The following is a 20,546-nucleotide window of genomic DNA, read 5'->3' on the forward strand; positions in this document are numbered from 1 at the left end:
TCTGTTCTCAAAATATATTACTGTAGAGTATTGGGCATTCATAGATTTCTGTGTTTCATATGAACAGTATGTAAATCTACAGAAAATACAGTATGTACACTACTGTACTGTATCACAACTCAATGTAAACACTATAGAGGATCCATTGCACACAACAATACTCGTTGAAAACACAATGTTCAGGGTGTGATTGTTTGTTTGTTTGTTTTTTTGTTTTTTTTTTTAATTTATGGAACTATACCACACACACACACACACACATACACACACACGCACATCACAATCATTGTGCGGCATCACGTCATCAAGCTGGGTTGGGCCACAGGACCTCATCTACATCACAGGCAATATTGTCCCTTGCCAGGCAACGTGGGAAGAACGCCCTGGCATGGCGGATCCAGCCTTGGAAGACCTCCACAGGCACATTGTCACAGGCCAGGTCCATAGCCCTGAGAAGGTTCTCTCTTGTGTAAGGCTGGCAGTCATACACCTTCCACCTCCATGTGGCATTCTTTCAACTCTAGAGGAACAAATATGCATTACAGTACTGACTTGTATGTACTCTGTTGTAAAAACAAAAACAAAAAAAAAAAAAAAAAAAAAAAACATGCATTCAATAGAAGCATCAATGGACATGTTTTGCAATATCGCAAGGATACTGAGATGAAACCAATTGTACTCCACTATACTGTAAAAATCTCCTGTAGTGACCAACACAGCAATACAGTACAGTACAGTACCTGTTGCGTTCTCTGAATGCCTGGATAATGGTGGCCAGTTTGGACGGACTCTTAGTGCTGCTTCAGCCATTGTCATGCCATGGACAATGACATGGTCAATGACTGTTGCTCGCATCTTGTCTGTAATGACGGTGCGAGTTTGTCTTGCTCTCCCTCCTTGGCCTGCTCCTCTCCCTCCTCTGACTTGAACTCCTCTTCCTCTGCCTCTGTCCATTGTGGTGTACGTTTGGAACCTTCAGCAAACTGTGCACTCTGAACTGGCTTTTATAGGTGTGGTCACATCATTTGCAACAAGTGTCTTCAATTTTGAGTCGTTATGTTTATGAATGATGCCAGGTGTGTTCGTTGTGTTCAAATTTTGCTGACTGTGGCAAGCATTTTGCATGACATGAGCTTTAATTTGAGAATTTGAGCAGAGTTTTTTGCAACTTGTGTTTTAGCAAGACAAAGGCTACGTTTACACGTAGAAACAAATATTTCCCTCCCTCCGTTTTCCAAAATAACATCATGCACATGGCATCGTTTTCAAAAAAATGTATGTTTATGTGACAGGGTCAGAATTATGGCATGTTGTTTTATTGCATGTTGTGTTATTTTACCTGAGTGCTGTGTTTTTATTATGCATGTAGTGTGTGTTTTACTTCGTTTGCTGTGGTTATCATATTTTAATTATTGGATTGTTTTGAGTGTATTTATTTATTAAGTATGCATGCTGCTTTTACTTTGAATGACCCCTGCGAAGCCCCACCCCCAATTACGAACTAATCAGTAAACAAGCCACAGGTGTGGGACGCTGAAAACAAAGGCACGGACACTGCTTTTATTGACGGAGCGAGCTGCGGGAAGGGAGCGAGCAACGACGGAGCAACGAGCGAGGAATAGCGGAGGGTCGACAGAGCGGTTCGGCCGAGAGAGGGAACACGCAGCGGTTCGGCGAAGACAGTCTACCACCTGACGGAGCGGTCCCCCAACGTGAGGACGACGGAATAGTGCCGGGAAAGGCGTGCGGTAGCCTAAAGTCCGCCACCGCTAATTTACTCAGGCCTGGGCCGGCAGTCCACTAGCTGTCGCCCGGGACAACCGTGAGTATACCCGACTTAATTCGTGGCGGACACGGGGGCTATAAGAGGGTCGTCAGTGGAGTAGCTAAGTTGTAGTTGAGCACCACACTCGCCAGGTTTTCCTGTGTTCCCCGCAGGGACGAACGGAGTGAGGGAGACCCGGCAGCTGGTGCGGGGAGGCTACGAGCTACGTGGAGGAGCCGCAGGGATACGCGTGGACTGAACTGGCTAGACTGAGCTTTTTACCGTTGAGAAGCAGCATTTTTATCCTTTAATTTGCATTTATTTTTATTATTTTATTGTGTTTAGCATTTATTCTCCTGTGTAAATTATTTTTGGTGGTACCACCCTTGACTTCTTTTATTGTAATAAATCTAGTTTTAATTGGACGTTTTGTCCCCGTGTTGGTTTTTAACTCTGCTCCCCTGATTTTAAGAACCTGTGAGTCCTTTTTTATAGAGTCCTAGGGCTCTTTTAATCATCCCTAGGTGGCGTTGTCGTTTTAGTGATTTTTTCCTATTTATTTATTTGTAATTTTAAGTGCGGCCTTTTGGGCCCGGCCACATTTACATCAACCCGCATAAATACGCCGTCGAGCGCCATCATAACTACCCCAAGCCTATGGGCGGTGGTGTAGAAAGAAGGAGAAAGCCATGCAAGCCAATCAGAAGCCAAACCAGACAGCAGTCTGCCCAGGTCGGACCCAAAACCGGCGATGCTGACGGTGCCGCGGACTGGCTCTTTGTGTTGGAGGGAGGAGACTGACCTCTGAGCCCTCATTCATCTCTGCTCCTCACTATAAAAAAAAAGCAGCTGTATTGCAAATGCAAACATATGGAAAGTGTCTGCACCAACAGAAATGCGACTGCTACTGTGAATGCATCCATGATCATCACCATCATAGACAAAATATACGTATATCATGTCTATGATCACCATAGCCAAATGTAAACATTGCGCGCACTTTTGGCGCATAATGTGACGTCGGCTGCCTGAAACTCTGTATTTCTCCGTTTTTCTCAGTTTACATGCAAACGCGAAACAGGAGTTTTCCTAAATCTCCACTTTGGCCGGAGATTTTAGAAAGAATCGTTTTCAGAGGCAAATTCACCGTTTGTGTGTAAATGAAGGGCACAAACAAAGGGTAATGTCTCCGTTTTTAAAAATACCCGTGTACGTGTAAACGTAGCCAAAATGTGTTTAGATTTATGAGAAAAGAAGGATTGCGATTTGTGAATTGTGTCTTCATGTGAAATGTGTTTATGGTTTTGGCAAATGGGGGTTAGTTTTATTAAATGTGTTTAGAGAACTTTAGAACAATTTAAAGAACAATTTAAAAAAAAAACTAAACACTACATAGAAAAATAGAAAACACAATGCTCAGGACATGAAGCTGTAGAAATAAATGTTTATTGTTCACTGTAGGCTAAATGCATGTTGCAAAACAAAAAACCTGTGCATTTAGCACTTGTACACAGTAAAAAAAAAAGTACAAAAAACAGAAATCTTGTGCATTTACACGTAGCACTTGCACAGTACAAAAACAAACAGAAATCGTGTGCATTTAGCACTTGTATACAGTAAGCCTACGTAAAAATAAAGTACAAAAATACACAAATGAGAAGTGCATTACTCAGCCACAGCATCATTTCTCCGTACTGGGTCGACCTCCTCGACCTCCTTGACCTCCTTGGCCACCTCTCACACGAACTCCTCCTCTCAGATTTCTATCCATTGTAGTGCTTCACACAGCAGTGCTCTCTGAACTGGCTTATATACACTACTCACAAAAAGTTAGGGATATTCGGCTTTCGGGTGAAATTTCCAGATGAACCTAAAATGCATTATAACCTTTACAGGTGAACTTAATGTGACCTTCTGTAAACTTTTGAATGCACATGTCCAACTGTTCAGTGTTTCAGTACTTTTTGCACAAGTTGCTGTTCTCTAACAAGGAGCTTAACGGCAAAATTCACAACAGGTGTTTGATCCATGAATCAACCAATAAATTTCCTGGTTCAATTAGAATTGGTATTTAAACAGTCTTCCTCATCATGCTGTCCACATTTTGACATCATTTTGACCAAGACGACACCTAACAATTGATCAACAGTACCTCACCATTGCAAGGCTTCAAACAGGATGTTCTCAGACGGAAGTGGCCACTGAGCTTAGAGTGTCACAGAGTGTCATCAGCAGGTTGCAACAGAGATACAAAGAGACTGGAAGAGTCACAGAAAGGCATAGAAGTGGACGTCCTTTGGCCACATCCCACACTGATGACCGCTTCATTGTGAACAGTGCCCTGCGGAACCGGATGATGAATGCCACTCAACTCCAGGCACGTTTAAGGGAGGTGAGAGGCACCCAAGTGTCACGTCAGACCATTCGAAACCGTTTACATCAGCATGGTCTGCGTGCTAGACGACCTGCAAGGGTACCTGACACACCACCAGGCACAGGTGTCATCGTCTTGCATGGGCCAGGGGGCATTTACGCTGGACGAGGGACCAGTGGGCCTCAGTGCTATTTTCTGATGAAAGCAGATTCATGTTGAGCAGAAATGATGGCCGCCAACGATGTTGGAGACATCAAGGAGAGCGCTATGCATCAGCCACTGTTGTCACCAGATGAGCCTTTGGTGGTGGTGGTGTTACTGTGTGGGCAGTTGTGTCTAGTCAGTACAGAACTGCCCTACACTTTGTGAATGGTACAGTGACAAGCCCATACTACCTGAATAACATCATTAATCCAGTCATTGTGCCCCTGCATGAACAACACAGGCCTAATTTCATCCTCATGGACGACAATGCTCCAGCTCATCGAGGTCGCATCATTAGGGAATGGCTGCTGGAGACTGGGGTACCTCAAATGGAGTGGCCTGCACTTTCTCCAGACCTGAATCCCATAGAAAACCTATGGGATCAGCTGAGTCGCCGTGTAGAGGCTCGGAGCTCTGTACCCCAGAACCTCAATGTCCTGAGGGCCCCCCCTTCAAGAAGAGTGGAATGCCATGCCTCAGCAGACAATAAGTCGACTTGTGAACAGCATGAGACGTCGTTGTCAAGCTGTAATTGATGCTCAAGGGCACATGACAAGTTATTGAGACATTGACATTTTTTGTTGTGGTATATCCACCACTGTTGTTGGCTTTTGTTTCAATAAATTGTTTGAGATAAGGAAATCACCAGTGTATGCTTCTACTTAAATGCCCTACTTTCATGATATAATATCACTGTAGCGTGAACTTTTTACATTTTCCGTAAATTTCTCCCGAAAGCCAAATATCCCTAACTTTTTGTGAGTAGTGTATGTTCCCTCACATCATTAGCCACAAGTGTGATCAGTTTTGAGTTGTTGTGTTCAACCAGTGACGCCTGTGCTTTACTTGTATTTGACTTTTGCCACCTGTGCTCACCATTAGGTGCATCACAATGAAAATGTGTTGGTAAGTTGTGTCTAAACAGGTGAAACGTGCTTATGGTTTTGCCAAAAGAGTGAGTGATTCAATCAGTGGGTTCAGGCAATGGAGCATTTGGTTCAGACAGTCGGGTTTAGTGTTTTAGAAATTGAGAAAAACTGTAAAAATGCAATTCTTGCATTGACTCCAACTGTTCACATGAGAGCAAAATTCAAAATGCTGTCAAAAATTTAGTTTTTGAGATAAAAATCTGAAATTTGCCACACATCATCTACCATGACTCCAAAATTGTGTCCATTTTTTTCACGTATATTGAAGGTTTATTTACCAAGAAAATGTATGTTTACAATACTGTTTACAGTCAAACATTTTGCAGTGTAGGCTGTGTAGGACAGTCTGAAGATGCTCTGTAGCAAGTTTGGTGACATTTGAGCAAAAATTTTGGGAGGATATAGGTTTAATAGGTTTTACAGTTTTTGAAAAACCGAATGATGGATTTCATAATTTGCAATTGTTATGTTTCACTGTCTGTTTAATATTTTATTTTCTCCCTCATGTTTCATGTCTTGCATTTCCTGTTTTATTTTGTGATCACTCACCCCTGTCTCTGTTCCAGGTTCCTGTCTGCCCCGCCCCTTCCTCGTCTGTGTTCACCTGATCCCTGATTGTGTCTCCTACACCTGTGTCTAATCACTCCCCATTAGTCCTGCTTATATTCCCCCTTTGTGTCTTGCCTCGTCGCCATTGGCTTGTGTTTGCAGCTGAGGTAATCTGGCATGGGACTAGACCTTTGTGCAAAATTTGGTGATTTTCTGCACATGGGAAGTAGGATTTCCTCAGAAGAAAGAAAGAAGAAAGAGGAAGAAGAAAACGCAGGAATACAAGAGGGTCCTGGCATCTTAGGCTGCCCGGCCCCTAAAAATGGTCTCATTACAATGAATGTGGCTAGTATGCTATCATCATTACACATGGATAAAATTGGGCTAATTTTCACAACAGTCTCAGATTTTCAGTCCGACCAAATTTATGCAACTCCAAGACTGTTTTGGCCCCAGTATGCAGAAATACACCATTTTAGAATAGGTGAACACATTGGCACTGCATGCAAAAAACTTCATGGTTTGTGCCCCAACTTGCGCAGGACCAGTGTAAGGTGAACATGAAAGATACACCTTAGCACCTACTAAGCTATTATTGACTTATTATTTATCTCCACCTGTAAAGCCCCTGTAGGGAGGACCTGGCCCCTGGAGCCAGGCCATGACACCACCCCTAACACAACTTCCTTTAGAGAGGTCCACAAAGCTCAGATTATAACACAAAACCTGTGTACTAGCGGTTACCTTGGGTGCCATGGCAGCTGCCCTTGCACTGACCTCACTTAACCCTCCTATTCTGTTCATTTTGGGCTAACACTCATGAGGTTCCCGGTCACATGTGACCGGTAACATTGTATTTGATTATAAATCCACTATAATACATATTATCACCTAATGTTGTGTTAGATCTTTTTATCAACTTCTGCTCTTGTGAAAATGACAAGTTTTGAACTTCTATTTGCTATGTATGTGCTGTAGGCCTAATTTACCTGAGATCATACCATTCGTTTTTTAGGGAAAAAAACATTATATAGATATTATTTTGACTATAACAAATACTCAGATGAAACATATTGTAGTATTTATCACAAAGTACTTCATTTCAATGTTTTCCAAGGACACTGTTTTGAAACATTTCAATTTTCTAAATAGTGGCAAAAAATAGCATCTTTTGTGTTCCCGTCAGCATTGACCACTATGATTTAGCTAGTCATCCTCATGACATTTTCACATGGAAGCTGACCGTTCCTCTCAGGTGGGGATGAGGTCCAGGAAAAATGACCATTTTTTGGACCGAAAGGTGACCACAACTTCAGCTGGGTCTTCTTCCTGACACCTGACACCTGTCAGGTGACAGGTGTCAGGTGTCAGGTGTTGGCAGTTCCCGTGGTAGGTTCCCGTGAGGGTTGCCATGGAAGCCAAAAAGGGGCAAAGTTGTGTGTGTCTGTGTCCATGTGTGTGTGTGTGTGTGTGTGTGTGTGTGTGTGTGTTTGTGTGTGTTTGTGTGTGTGTGTGTGTGTGTGTGTGCCTGCTCAAAGACACCTACATGTTGGGGTGTGGGAAAGAAGTCTGAGAGATACTTTCCCGTGGTGGTTGCCATGGACGCCAGAAAGGGTTATAAGGTGTGTGTGTGTGTGTGTGTGTGTGTGTGTGTGTGCCTGCTGAAAGAGGCCTACATGTTGGGGTGTGGGAAAGAAGTCAGAGAGATACTTTCCTGTGGGGTTGCCATGGAAGCCAGAAAGGGGTATAAGGTGTGTGTGTGTGTGTGTGTGTGTGTGTGTGTGTGTGTGTGTGTGTGTGTGTGTGTGTGTGTGTGTGTGTGTTCACACACATCTGTGTCTGCTCAAAGACACCTGCATGTTGGGGTGTGGGAAAGGAGTGTGGGAATGTGTTTAACTCTATTTTATACACTAATTGTAGTCTTACCCATTCATTTCTAATGACCGGTCATTTGTGACCGGGAACACGATGGGTGTATGCAAGTTAAATAAAACATAACTGCATTTTTTGGAGAGAAAACTTGTACACCGGTCAGATTTGACCGCGAACACGACAGGAGGGTTAATCCTGGTTCAGATAAGGCTTTTCTGATTAACCTTTTTGCATCCTCTAGTAATGTACAGAATAACCCCCAAGATGGTAAGCTCCCTTCATGTCAGAGTAGCTATTTTTCTGTAATGCGATGGAAATATCAGGGAGCAGCCAGCTTTGAGGGACTCAGGGAAAAAAACAATTTTAAGAATATACCTACTCTCCTGTCTCCTGTGATATATTTTCCATCTGTGCTGCAACAGAGAACAGTGAGAAACAACATGGACTAGACATATCTAGGATAACACAATGAGATTAATCAGAAATTCAAAATAATGCTAATGTTGACTTTTGGTACTAAGGGTGTTGCTTGCGGAAAAATCCTACTGATGACAAATTGACAGGGTTCATTCTCTGAGGAGCATAACGGTGCTGACCAAATTTCATGGCAATCTGCCCATTAGATTTCAGAATGTGTTACCAGTCATATGTGCCCAGTCAAAGGCTTGACTAAGGTGTGTATGCATTGGAGAAACAAGACTTCCCAGTCAATAAACACACGTTTCAAAGAACCAACCTGTATCTGTCTTGTTGTGAAGAGAGCTACATACAGTATTATTGCAACAATATTTTTGCAATCCCTGAAATGTTTATCAAATTAAACAATCAGACCTGTTTGGATGCATGCATTTATTAAACTACATTTAAAATTTTTGAAACATTTATAAAATATGTACAATTATGACATACAACTGGCCAACAAATTAAATGCTGACCCACAAAAATGAATGAATAAATAAAATTCCAACACACCAGAACAGAAACTCCAGAATTTCGAAATCATTTTCATACTGTATTGTAGTGGTATAACATGCAAGCTTGCTCTGAATATACAGGTATCATCAAAGTATAGGAAACACCAGGATAAAAGCTTCCTTTGCTTATGGTGGCTCTGTGATGCTGTGCAATGTTAGTTTGCATATTCCCTACAGGGGAAGTTGGTGGAATCACTACTAATCTAAATTCTGAGTCCTTGTGCTAGTGGTGTTATTAGGGCTGATTGGACTTACACTCAGGTAACACACCCCACATTTTTATAGAAGCATAAGAGCCTCTCACTGATGTTGGATTTACAATGGTGCTTCCTTTGTTTTGACAGTACTGTGTATATTGCTCTCCTTCCCTTTAGGTGTTCCAGTGATGCAGTAGCAGCCTGTCGTAATCTGATAGCAATTCCTCGGGATCCTATGATTAGTGACCAAGTCATAAAGTCAGTCTCTGTATTGACATGTTGTCATAAGTCCATGTGAAAAATCCATCAGAGTTGTTGCAAGTCTTCTATGCTGCAGTGGACACTTCTGTCTTGCTTGTTGATACTGACATCTCATCCTCCACCATGCCACCCATTCCAATAGTAGTCAGCATGCAGTTACGGAACTGAAAACAGAGCATGTAGTATAATCAGATCATGAAGGAGCAGTGCACTCACCAAACAGAAAATCATTACATTACATACAAGATACTGTACTAGATCCTGGGTGAACTGGATAAAATTATCCTCCGGTGAAGCAGCATTTTGTTATCATGTAGCACAGAATTGGGATAACCACCCAGATCAGTCCTGTCTCCTAAAAATTATGTTCTCATGCAGCTAAACTGAATTCTCAATTATATTTCACCTTATCCGCCACCAGGATAGGATGGCGGATAACGGGTGGGTAACAAAGTGTTTTTATGCCTAAACCTAACCCCCTTCCCTTGCTTGAACCAAGTAGTTTTGGTGGCTTGCGGTAATGAAACTGGCTAAAATACTGTCAGATATGATAATAAAAGATATGGTGATTTTAAAAGCATTGGTGACACAACAGAAACAAACAATTTCCAATAGAATGAGTTTCCCCCAGTTTAGTTATATTTTTAGGGACTGTTAATTTTACTGTATTTTAATTATATAAAGCACTTTGAATTGTGTCTGTATATGAAATGACCTGTATAGATAAAGCTGCCTTTCCTTGCCCATTTTTCAGTAGGGTTCTTACTTCTAAACCATGAATCATGATCAAGTCCTAAAAACATTGTCTTGAACATTGGCAATCATCTCTCCATCTTTCCTAAATTATGTATAAAAGAGAATTGTAGATCTGGCTGCTGTTATAAGCTAAAAAATTCAATTTATCCCTGCTGTGGGAGCTGCTACAGCAATAAAGTGACAATAAACTGACCTGTTTATTCATCAGCACGTAGATGACAGGATTAAACAAGGCAGAGCTTTTTGAGAAAAAGGCAGGAATAGCCATGGACTGAGCAGTGAAGGCGGCTCCCTTATTGAAGAAGATCCATGCAGCAAAGCTGGCATATGGGGTCCAAGCTACTAAAAATCCCAAAACCATCAGGATGCACATGCGTGTCACTTCCTTCTCAGCCTTTTGGGTGGATGCTGAGTCTTGTTGCTGGGCTGCAGCCTAAAATGTGTTCAAATAGACCAGCAGACAGGAGGATAGTTAGACTGACAGGCTACAACTTTCAGTACAATGTGGAACACTGTCTTGGGCAATGGATTATAAAGTCTGTGCTACTATTAAACATTTCTGTTCTCTATTGTCTTGAAATTATCTCCAGCCTACTAAAGCCGGTACATATGGAATATGTAACAGAGTGGAGAGATGGTCTCTTCACTCAGAGAACCAAGGTTACAATGTAACCATAAATTCTCTATCATCTTGTAACTCTCTCTCCTCTCCCTTACATATTCCATATGTACAAACTTTAGTAGACTGGGGAGATTGTATAGCAATCTTACAGCTTTGACTGTCAGCACAAGGCTTCCATAAGTGAAGAAGATGGTGACAACTGGAACACAGAAGTGGCAGCTGAACATGTACATGACATAGGATTCATTGTTGAAGCCTGGGGCCAGGGTGTAGTAGTCAGGTCCACAGGAGCACTGCATTCCTTCAGGAATATACCTGTTTGAGAATTCAGAGGGACAGCAGAGAGAAGAGATTAATGGTTGCAAATACACTCTACAACACAGGAGCTCTGAGAAGTAAAAATATACATAAACTACATGTTAGATTTAGAGGCAGCTGAAGCTGATACCTGGACCAGCCAACCAGTGGAGGAACAGCACAAGACATGGCCATGATCCAGGTAAAAGCAACACCAACTCCAGCATGAGTTGCAGTGAACTTAAAACTTCCCATTGGTTTGCAGACCACAATGTATCTCTCAATAGCCAGCACTACCAGTGACCAGAGGGCAACTTGACCTGTGGTGAAATAAAAAAAATAAATGTCTGTAAACATTTTTGTATCATGCATATGTTTTAATCACTGCATGCATCTGAGAGCTTTTCATATATATTTCTGTAGAATACTAAATACGTTATGGAAAAAAATATTGTATATCCTTTTTCCCATGACGAGAACAGGAGTGTAGTATGGTAAAAGTTAATATTTCATACCTCCAAGAGTAGCCATGAAGCCCTCAACTGCACAACCCAATGGTCCAAAAACAAAATAGCCATTAAGAGCAGATGTGATGGTGATGGTGAATCCAAAGAGGACCATAACCAACCCAGCCACAGCCAGGTTGACCAGGATGAAGTTAAGAGGTTGCCGGAGCTTCTTGTTCTGAGCTGTGACCAGTAGCGTCAGAGCGTTGATAGGAAAACCAAAACAGATCAGCATAAACATGTAGACAGCAAGTAGTTTGAATTGCCATGGATCTGCCAGGTAGTACTGTGGATATTCAAAAGGACTCCTCACAAGCCCCGTCCTGTTGTTCATGGGAATGTAGAAGTTCTTGCCTTCGGTGCCGTTCTCCATCCTATTTTAATGCAAAGACAGACTCTGTGCTGTTTTGCTTGTGCAGTGATGAAGTGCTCTATAGATGAACTTACTGTAGGTGTTAGTTTTATACCTTTTCAAAGGGGGATTACTCAAGGATTAAGAATAGGTCAGAAGTTTAAGTTGTTAATTCATTCTAATCCTGGATAAAAGGGCTTTATATCATCAATGTCTTGACCTCGGTTTTGAAGTAAGATCCTACAACACAGCTTCCTTTTGAATTTTTTGGACAGAATGGAAAGATTACAGCAATTACATAACCAGCATTTCTCTCCAGTGTTTAATGAAAAGTATGGATTTTATCCTGAAAATGAGGATTGTTATTGTCATTATCAGGTACAACAAATATAACATAACATATCTGCTGGTAAGTTAATTCATTTTTACTTGTTTAATCAGAGGCAATTAAATAGATGTAATGTATTGATCTTATGTTTTGTGTATTTTTGATATTTTTGATATATTGCCAATGATTAGTTGTTGATCCTTTAATTTGAGTTATAAATTGTTTCCTTTTAAAAGATTTTCTTTTACACACTTATTATCTGGAAAAGTAGAAAATAAAGAGAGTCAGTTCCGTTTTCTTTTAGGGAAAAACTGAAACCTTTTTGTCTTTACTGTGACATTTTTCCACATTTGTTCCATATTTGTTTTGCATCATATTTTTGCATGTGCTCAGCTCACTTGGGACCTCAACAGAGGAGGTTCCAAAAATAGTATCCACTGTCAGATAGTATCCCAAACATTTCCCAAACTCATCTTGCTGCATATTTTAACCCTATAAAGCCATTTGTATCATATATGATATACGTTATCAAATAACACTTTCCGTTTCAGTTTAATCAATACTTGACCAAAATACTGTTGTATACCTTTGGACACTTCCCCTGTTCACCCTGGACCATACCATTGGCACTTCAAGTACTGTCATATATGATACAATAGAAAAATCGTATGTAATAACATATTTTTTGAAAAATCTTTTTTTTTTTTTTTTTTTACATTTTGTTATGGGACTAAATAAAGGGCTCAGTTTCAAAAAAATGGAATTTAGAATATATTGGAATATGGTTAATAATACAAAACATTATCTTTTATTGTGTTTCCGAATTAAACATGTTTAATGCATAAAGTATCATGTATTATTAGATATTGGATAAAATTAGTGTTAGGAAGTTATCTCTTGCTGTGAAAACATTGACAAAGTTTTCCTTCAAACAACTATTTTTATTCAAGTTTCTTTTTCTGTTTATATGCAGCAAATTTTTACAAGATTACATTAGAACACATCATGATAACAGAATACATCAGCCTGACCTGGTACTCATCTTTACTTAATAGAGATCTAATGTAATTCAATGCAGCCTCACAATAATGAGGCGAGCCAACAGCAGCTGTTACACCCAGTCTTGTTGATCCAGTCCACTCTGCTATTATTGTTAGGTTGTTGCTGTAGCTGTCCATGGTGCTGAAATATCAGCAGCTTAACTGTGCCGTGTACGTATTGATAAACCCATGGTCCTGTCCATGGTTCTGAAGTGGCAGGCGGATTTGTAATTGTAATTGCACCTTTTCCTCTCAGTTAAGCCCCTCTGTCAGTTTCATCTTGGATCTTTGATATTCTCTATATTATAAATATTCAGTTCTATACTATATTGTAGCTTATATACTCTATAGAGTAGAGTCACCTTCATGATCAAAGTGACAAGTAGCAATGTGTTGTCACAAAAGAGCGCATATGTAGTATTCTTATAATATCCATCCTTCTATGATCATTCAGTATCATCTGTGCCACCTGCATAACCCAATATTTTAGGGGAGTCATGACAACAGATTAGAAAATAATTATTTTTGCATATTCAGAATACTGCATGTAAATTCTGTATCGTTGTCATCACTATTCAGTCTTTTTTTTTTTTTTGTACAAAGCAGGAATTACAGTCTGGCTGAAACAGGCTGGTAAAGGAATAGTCTACTAGGACTCAGTGACACTAAGCTTGTTCTGAAAGCCTGCATTTTCCACTACAGCATAGGATCTCATATCTGCAGCTATAAATGTACCAATCGCTGCAGTGATGTTGTCTGCCCTGTTGAATCAGTTGGGAATGGCTGTGCCTGCCAAAATACTGCAGTGATAGTTTGTAGCATGTGCATCGCGCTTTTTTTCGTTTTTGTCTAGCTCCACCTGTTGACACACTGGGGTGACATTGGCATTAATGAGTTGTCATGTTTGAATATTCCCACTGATGTAACCTATTATTGTATAGCAGATGTGACATACCGTTGTTTTTTAACTACCACTCTCTTGCCATCACCCTAATAATTCACAGGGAAACCAAAGCAGCTCTAAACACCAGACCTGGTGGTTATTGGAGGATCTGCTATCTTTCATATTGTAATGGCATTACAAGCCATATTGCAACAATTGCTCGGCTGCAATTCTGAAAAGCAGCTGCCAATGTGCTGACCACACCAGCACAGAGACCTTGTTGACCTGCTTCACCTACTTGCCTCTAAGTGCCCCTGTCTTTCCAAACAAACCTCTGAAAAACATTGTTGGATTGAGTTCATTATGTCTTCTCTTACTGAGAAGAAAACACAATAAAGGACAATAAAGGAAAAGGCACAACAAGAAAACTGTAAATCAGCCATCACAGATCACTGCAAACAGGAAAACCACGTCATGGACTGGGAGAAGGCCAGACTCATCCGCACCGAAGAAAACAAACATCAGCGCTGGATCAGGGAGGCCATTGAGATCAGGAAGCGAGGTTGGAGGACCATCAACAGAGACGAGGGAGCATACATGCTCTCCCACACCTGGAGCGGCATCCTGCAGGTGGCGAACAGTCAGCAGAAGGCGTGACCAACCTGTCAAATCTGACAGGCTGGTCACACCTTCCAAAAAACAACAGCTGATAAAGATGCGTCACATGTGACAGTCTGATGAAGGCGGAAGTCAAACGCCGAAACATGTCAGGTAAATAAACCATACATGTCTGTGAAAAAAGAAAACATATAGAAGAGCTCTGAAAAACAGGAGAGAGTGCAGATCAGTGCTTGTATGACTACATGTACCTATTATGCCCTGATATTGTAATTCAGATTTCGTTTCAACGATGCATATCACCATGTTTTACATCAGAAATTTTCATGGTGCAATATTTCATCACACCCCCAGTTTTTAATATATACTGACCTGAGAGCCCTGTATCAAACAGTTCAATACGAATTTGTGTATTATTACACCCCTGGTATATCCATATGCATGAGAATATGTCATGCATGTGCAGGTACTTAGTAAAAATGTGCTTTTAATTCTAGGCAGCTTTCCTCGATCCACAGAGCTTCGACACTGCTTCTCTCCACAGTGTTTTCTATAGCATTTCTAAAATATTTCTGTAGATAAAACACCGTAACTCTTGCGGACACTTGATGGAATGTTTATGTGGTAGTAGTACCTTGGTGGCACAGCAGATGCCCTGCACTGACCTTAATCTGCGCTCTGATAAGGCTTTTCTAATTAACCTTTTTGTATTCTCTAATTATGTAGAGAAAAACAACCTTAGTAGTGTAGCTCCCCTCATGTCAAAATCTTAGCTACAATATGGATATTTTTCTATATTACAATATGAATACAACGGAAAGGAGCATTTTAAGAATATATCTATTCTCCTCTCTGCTGTGATCTATTTTCTGTCTGGACTGCAATAGGAAGAGCAGCAAGAGGCAACATGGACTGAACAAGGCCTATATGTTTAGCACTAGGTCAAGATTGTGCTCACCCAGTCTCGTGTGCATTTTCCCAATAGATTTTGAAACGTTATAGTTGACATTTTGCCCTGAGAGTGGGAGAGTGGCACTAGGGAAAAACTCTTAGGGACACCAAAGATGACAGGGTTCATTCTCTGAGGAGCATGACTATACTGACCAAAGTTCATGAGAAACTGCCTATTGGATTTCAAATTGTATTGCCAAACTTTTGTGCCCATGTAGTCTTAGAAGAGCACAAAAGAAGAACTTTTATCAAGAGAAACAATGAGACATATTTGGATGCATGCATTTATTAAACTACATTTACATTTTTTGAAACATTTATAAAATATATACAGTGGTGACATACAATTGACCAGCAAAATAAATGCTGACCCACAAAAAAATAAAATGCCCACACAGCAGAAGAGAAACTTCAGAACTGGAAAATTATTACCATATTGTATTGTATTAGTATCACAAACAAGCTTGCTATGAATATACATGTATCATCAAAATATAGGAAACACCAGGATAAAGGCTTCCTTTGCTTAGGGTGGCTCTGTGATGCTGTGTGGTTAGTCTGAATATTCTCTACAGGGCAAGTTGGTGGAATCACTACTGATGTAAATTCTGAGTCCTTGTGCTGGTGGTGCTCCTAGGGCTGATTGGATTCACACTCAGGTAACACACCCCACATTTTTATAGAAGCATAAGAGCCTCTCACTGATGTTGGATTTAAGGTGCCTCCTTTGTTTTGACAGCACTGTGTATATTTCTTTCCCTTGAGGTGTTGCAGTGATGTAGTAGCAGCCTGTCGTAATCTGATAGCAATTCCTCGGGATGCCATTATGAGTGACCAAACCAGAAAACAGTCTCTGTCTTGAAATATTGTTATAAGTCCATGTGAAAAATCCATCAGAGTTGTTGCAAGTCTTCTATGCTGCAGTGGACACTTCTGTCTTGCTGGCTGATACTGAGGACTCATCCTCCACCATGCCACCCATTCCAATAGTAGTCAGCATGCAGTTACGGAACTGAAAAAAAAGCATATAGTACAATCAGATCATGAAGAAGCAGTGCACTCACCAAACAGAAAAAACTTCACCTTTTATACAAGCTATCCTCCATAAAGGAGCCATAGGTTTAAGTCATGGTACCACCTATCTATTCTACACACAGAATAGAGGATGTGTCTGAAAGCTCACTAGAGATGAATTGCAGCATATCCCACCTGAATTGTACCTTTTTGTCTTAGTCCCACAAGTCTGTTAGTTTCAGCTTGGATCTACAATATTCTGTAAACTATTTGATATCACTGATGATTGATAATATCAACATCATGATCATTCATTGGCATGTCTTTCAGCAATGTCCTTGGGGAAGTGTACATGGGTGTGTATGTATTGGTTGGTTATGAGGGAACCAGGGGGTGCTCCCATTGGGCCATCCCCCCTGTTATAAAATAACAAATCATCTACTGAGCCTATCTGTTTGTTCATGAGCACATAGATAATAAGTTTGAATAAAGTTGTGCTCTATAAGAAAATGAAAGCAAGTGTGGCTTAGAATTAGACTCCTGTGTTGAGGAAGATCAGTGCAGCAAAGCTGACATATGGGTTCAGCCAACGAGGAAGCCACAACCATCAAGATGACATACATGTCACTTCCCTCCCCAGAAGTGAGAGTGCATGCTTTAAAAGCTGAAATAAATAAATTTACGTCAATATGGAGCAGTTCTGATCTGAGAACATTTTGCTTCCTTAGTTGACATTAATACAACTATGTGATCTAGCCAGTTACCCCAAGACAGTAATCCCTTTGGAGTTACAGCACTATGGGTCTAGAGCTCAGGTTCTCAGGTTTACAAGTCTAGAGGTGTCGTACTTAAAACATGCAAGACAGAATTGAAAAGGTCTCGCACAGTATTTTTCAGAAGTGTTCTCAGTCCTAAATCATGAATCATGATCAGGTCCTAAAAACCTTGTCTCAGACATTGTCAGTCATCTCTCCATCTTTCCTGATATATAAAAGAAAGCTGTAGATGTGGCTGTCATTACAAGCTAAGAAATTATATTTATCCCTGCTGTGGGAGCTGCTACAGCAATAAAGTGACAATAAACTGACCTGTTTATTCATCAGCACGTAGACGATAGGATTGAACAAGGCAGAGCTTTTTGAGAAAAATGCAGGAATAGCCATGGACTGAGCAGTGAAGGCGGCTCCCTTATTGAGAAAGATCCACGCGGCAAAGCTGGCATATGGGGTCCAAGCTACCAAGAATCCAATGACCATCAGGATGCACATGCGTGTCACTTCCTTCTCAGCCTTCTGGGTGGATGCTGACTCCTGCTGCTGAGCTGCAGCCTAAGATGTGTTCAAATAGACCAGCAGAGAGGAGAACAGTTACAGGCTACAACTTTCAGTACAATATGGAACACTGTGTTGGGAAATGGATTATAAAGTCTGTGCTACTGTTAAACATTTCTGTTCTCTATTGTCTTGAGATTATCTTGAGCCTTTTACCCTGTAAAAAAAAGCTACAGAAAAACAAAACTTGAGCAAAAACAAACCGACTGTTTATTTGCTATGAAGAATAAAGTATAGCAGTCTTACAGCTTTGACTGTCAGCACAAGGCTTCCATAAGTGAAGAAGATGGTGATAACTGGAATAATGAAGTGGCAGACGAACATGTATATGACATAGGATTCATTGTTGAAGCCTGGGGCCAGGGTGTAGTAGTCAGGTCCACAGGAGCACTGCATTCCCTCAGGAATATACCTGTTTGAGAATTCAGAGGGACAGCCAAGAGCAGAGATCAGTGGTCACAACATGAGCTCTAGGATATCAGGGTATACATGAACTATGATTCAGAGGCAGTTGTAGCTGATAAAAATATCTTTGACCCTTTGTTTTAGTTTTTCTAATTTTAGCACAGGTGATCTGTATGATACCTGGACCATCCAACAAGTGGAGGAGCAGCACAAGCCAAAGCCATGATCCAGGTAAAAGCAACTCCAGCTCCAGCATGAGCAGCAGTGAACTTGAAACTTCCCATTGGTTTGCAGACCACAACATATCTCTCAACAGCCAGCACTACCAGTGACCAGAGGGCAACTTCACCTGTAATTGAATGAAAAATAAATGTCTGGAAATATTTTTTATATTATGTTGCATTGTACTTATGTTTCAATCATTGCATTGCAAGAGCTTTTCTCTTCTATTTCTGTAGAACACTAAACGCATTATGGAAAAATACTGTGTATCTTTTCATCATGAGAAAACTGTAGTGTACATTTACAATTAATAAAATTTAATATTTCATACCTCCAAGAGTAGCCATGAAGCCCTCAACTGCACAACCCAATGGTCCAAAAACAAAATAGCCATTAAGAGCAGATGTGATGGTGATGGTGAATCCAAAGAGGACCATAAACAATCCAGCCACAGCCAGGTTGACCAGGATGAAGTTAAGAGGTTGCCGGAGCTTCTTGTTCTGAGCTGTGACCACCAGCGTCAGAGCGTTGATAGGAAAACCAAAACAGATCAGGAAAAACATGTAGACGGCAAGCACTTTGAATTGCCATGGATCTGCCAGGTAGTACTGTGGATATTCAAAAGGACTCCTCACAATCCCAGTCCTGTTGTTCATGGGAATGTAGAAGTTATTGCCCTCGGTGCCGTTCTCCATCCTCCTTGAATGCAAAGACAGAGTCTGTACTGATTTGCTTGTGAAGTGATGAACTGCTCACTAGATGCACTTACTGTAGGTGTTAGTTTTATACCTTTCCGAAAGTGGATTACAAGAGGATTAAGAATAGGTCTGATGTTTAATTCTATTTGTTAATTCATTTTAATCCCGGATATAAGAGCTTTATATCATTACCGTCATGACTTCTGCTGTGAAAAAACACAACCCAACTTCTTTTTGAAATTTTTGGACAGAATGGAAGGAACTGGCATCTCCCTCCAATTTTCAATAACAATGATGATTTTCATACTGAAAATGAGGATTTCTATTGTGATTATCATGTGTACCATAACATTTCTGCTGGTAAGTTATTTTGTTATTACTTGTTTAAGTGTTTGCAATTAAATTCATTTTGAAGAGTGCCCATCCCATATATTTTCAGTACTCAGTATATTACTGGTTAAAGTTTGATCCATCAGTTTGAATTAAACATTTTTAAACATATTTTTTCACAAAGTGTTTGCAAAAGAAGGAAATAAAGAGATTCAATATTTTAAACATATTTTTCTTTTGGGTAAGAGCTGAAATCATTTTGTTGCTGCTTTGCAATTTTTCTACATGTTTCATATTTGCTGCAACATGTAAGAAATGGTGTACAATCAAACGTGTTAACTGCAAGGGTCCACTGCATTCTAAATAAACTTTTTCCATAAAATAGCATGGGATACTCTCATTTGCTGTCAAATCTAATAAATAGATAGATAAGGGGGTAGGACTGGCTGTCATAAATAATCATAAAATAATGGATCTCAAACTGGATAAAGGGTAAGAGTTCATTTCCTCTGGTACCTTTATCTCTTTATTTGGTCTTCACCCTATTTTTCTATGGTATTTCTGTAATATTTCTGTAACTCTCATGGATAGTTGATGGCATGTTTACATGGTACTAGTTGTTACCTTGGTTGCCACAGCAGCTGTCCTGCACTGACCTCATTTAATCCTGGTTCTGATAAGGCTTGTCTAATTAACCTTTTTGCATTCTCTTAAAATGTACAGAAAAACACACCAGATGGTTACCTAGCTTCAACTCAAAATGCTAGTTACAATATAGATGTTTTTTTTTTTCTGTCAATAGAGGAAGATAGCATTCCAAAAAAAAATGAACCACATCTCAAGCCTTCATTCTTCAAATCTCTATTATCACATATTTAAACACTGCACTTTAAATGTGTGATGATAAAGAACTGTAGAATAAAGATTTGAGATAGTCTATCATTTATTTTATTGGCACCCACTGTGAAAATACTTGTCTGATAATTGTTTTCTATATTGCATTAGAAATATTAGTGAACAGCCAGCTCCTTAACACACTGAGATTAATTTCACCACTGAAATTTCAGA

General features: G+C 40.3%; 2 protein-coding genes and 1 long non-coding RNA gene across 3 annotated transcripts; 1 reads left to right on the plus strand and 2 right to left on the minus strand.

The window, feature by feature from the left end:
• Positions 1-1,404: 1,404 nt before the first annotated feature.
• On the plus strand, positions 1,405-2,190 carry LOC115359189 (uncharacterized). The gene is made up of 2 exons (XR_003928232.1): positions 1,405-1,822; positions 1,939-2,190. It is a non-coding gene; the product is annotated as an uncharacterized LOC115359189 (long non-coding RNA).
• Positions 2,191-8,723: 6,533 nt separating this feature from the next.
• Positions 8,724-11,679, minus strand: LOC115359186 (green-sensitive opsin-like). Its single transcript, XM_030051535.1, has 5 exons — positions 11,316-11,679; positions 10,952-11,120; positions 10,653-10,818; positions 10,075-10,314; positions 8,724-9,289 (listed from the first exon to the last, which is right to left on the minus strand). Exons 1-5 carry the CDS (start codon positions 11,677-11,679, stop codon positions 9,191-9,193), a joined length of 1,038 nt encoding a protein of 345 aa, XP_029907395.1. The 3' UTR covers positions 8,724-9,190.
• A 4,069-nt stretch (positions 11,680-15,748) lies between these two features.
• LOC115359185 (green-sensitive opsin-like) lies at positions 15,749-19,199 on the minus strand. The gene is made up of 5 exons (XM_030051534.1): positions 18,782-19,199; positions 18,409-18,577; positions 18,070-18,235; positions 17,581-17,820; positions 15,749-16,490 (listed from the first exon to the last, which is right to left on the minus strand). Exons 1-5 carry the CDS (start codon positions 19,143-19,145, stop codon positions 16,392-16,394), a joined length of 1,038 nt encoding a protein of 345 aa, XP_029907394.1. The 5' UTR covers positions 19,146-19,199; the 3' UTR covers positions 15,749-16,391.
• Positions 19,200-20,546: the final 1,347 nt, after the last annotated feature.

Source organism: Myripristis murdjan, chromosome 5, assembly GCF_902150065.1.
Source record: "Myripristis murdjan chromosome 5, fMyrMur1.1, whole genome shotgun sequence".
Classification (NCBI taxonomy): Eukaryota; Metazoa; Chordata; class Actinopteri; order Holocentriformes; family Holocentridae; genus Myripristis; species Myripristis murdjan.

Bases quoted from the DNA above. Each gene is read 5' to 3' on its own strand.
- LOC115359186 (XM_030051535.1), bottom strand. From the start codon at position 11,679: ATGGAGAACGGCACCGAAGGCAAGAACTTCTACATTCCCATGAACAAC. The intron at 11,121-11,315 runs GTATGAAATATT...ATTTCACCACAG, and splicing joins CTTCATGGCTACTCTTGGAG to GTCAAGTTGCCCTCTGGTCA. The intron at 10,819-10,951 runs GTATCAGCTTCA...ATTCTCAAACAG, and splicing joins CCACTGGTTGGCTGGTCCAG to GTATATTCCTGAAGGAATGC.
- LOC115359185 (XM_030051534.1), bottom strand. From the start codon at position 19,145: ATGGAGAACGGCACCGAGGGCAATAACTTCTACATTCCCATGAACAAC. The intron at 18,578-18,781 runs GTATGAAATATT...ATTCAATTACAG, and splicing joins CTTCATGGCTACTCTTGGAG to GTGAAGTTGCCCTCTGGTCA. The intron at 18,236-18,408 runs GTATCATACAGA...ATTCTCAAACAG, and splicing joins CCACTTGTTGGATGGTCCAG to GTATATTCCTGAGGGAATGC.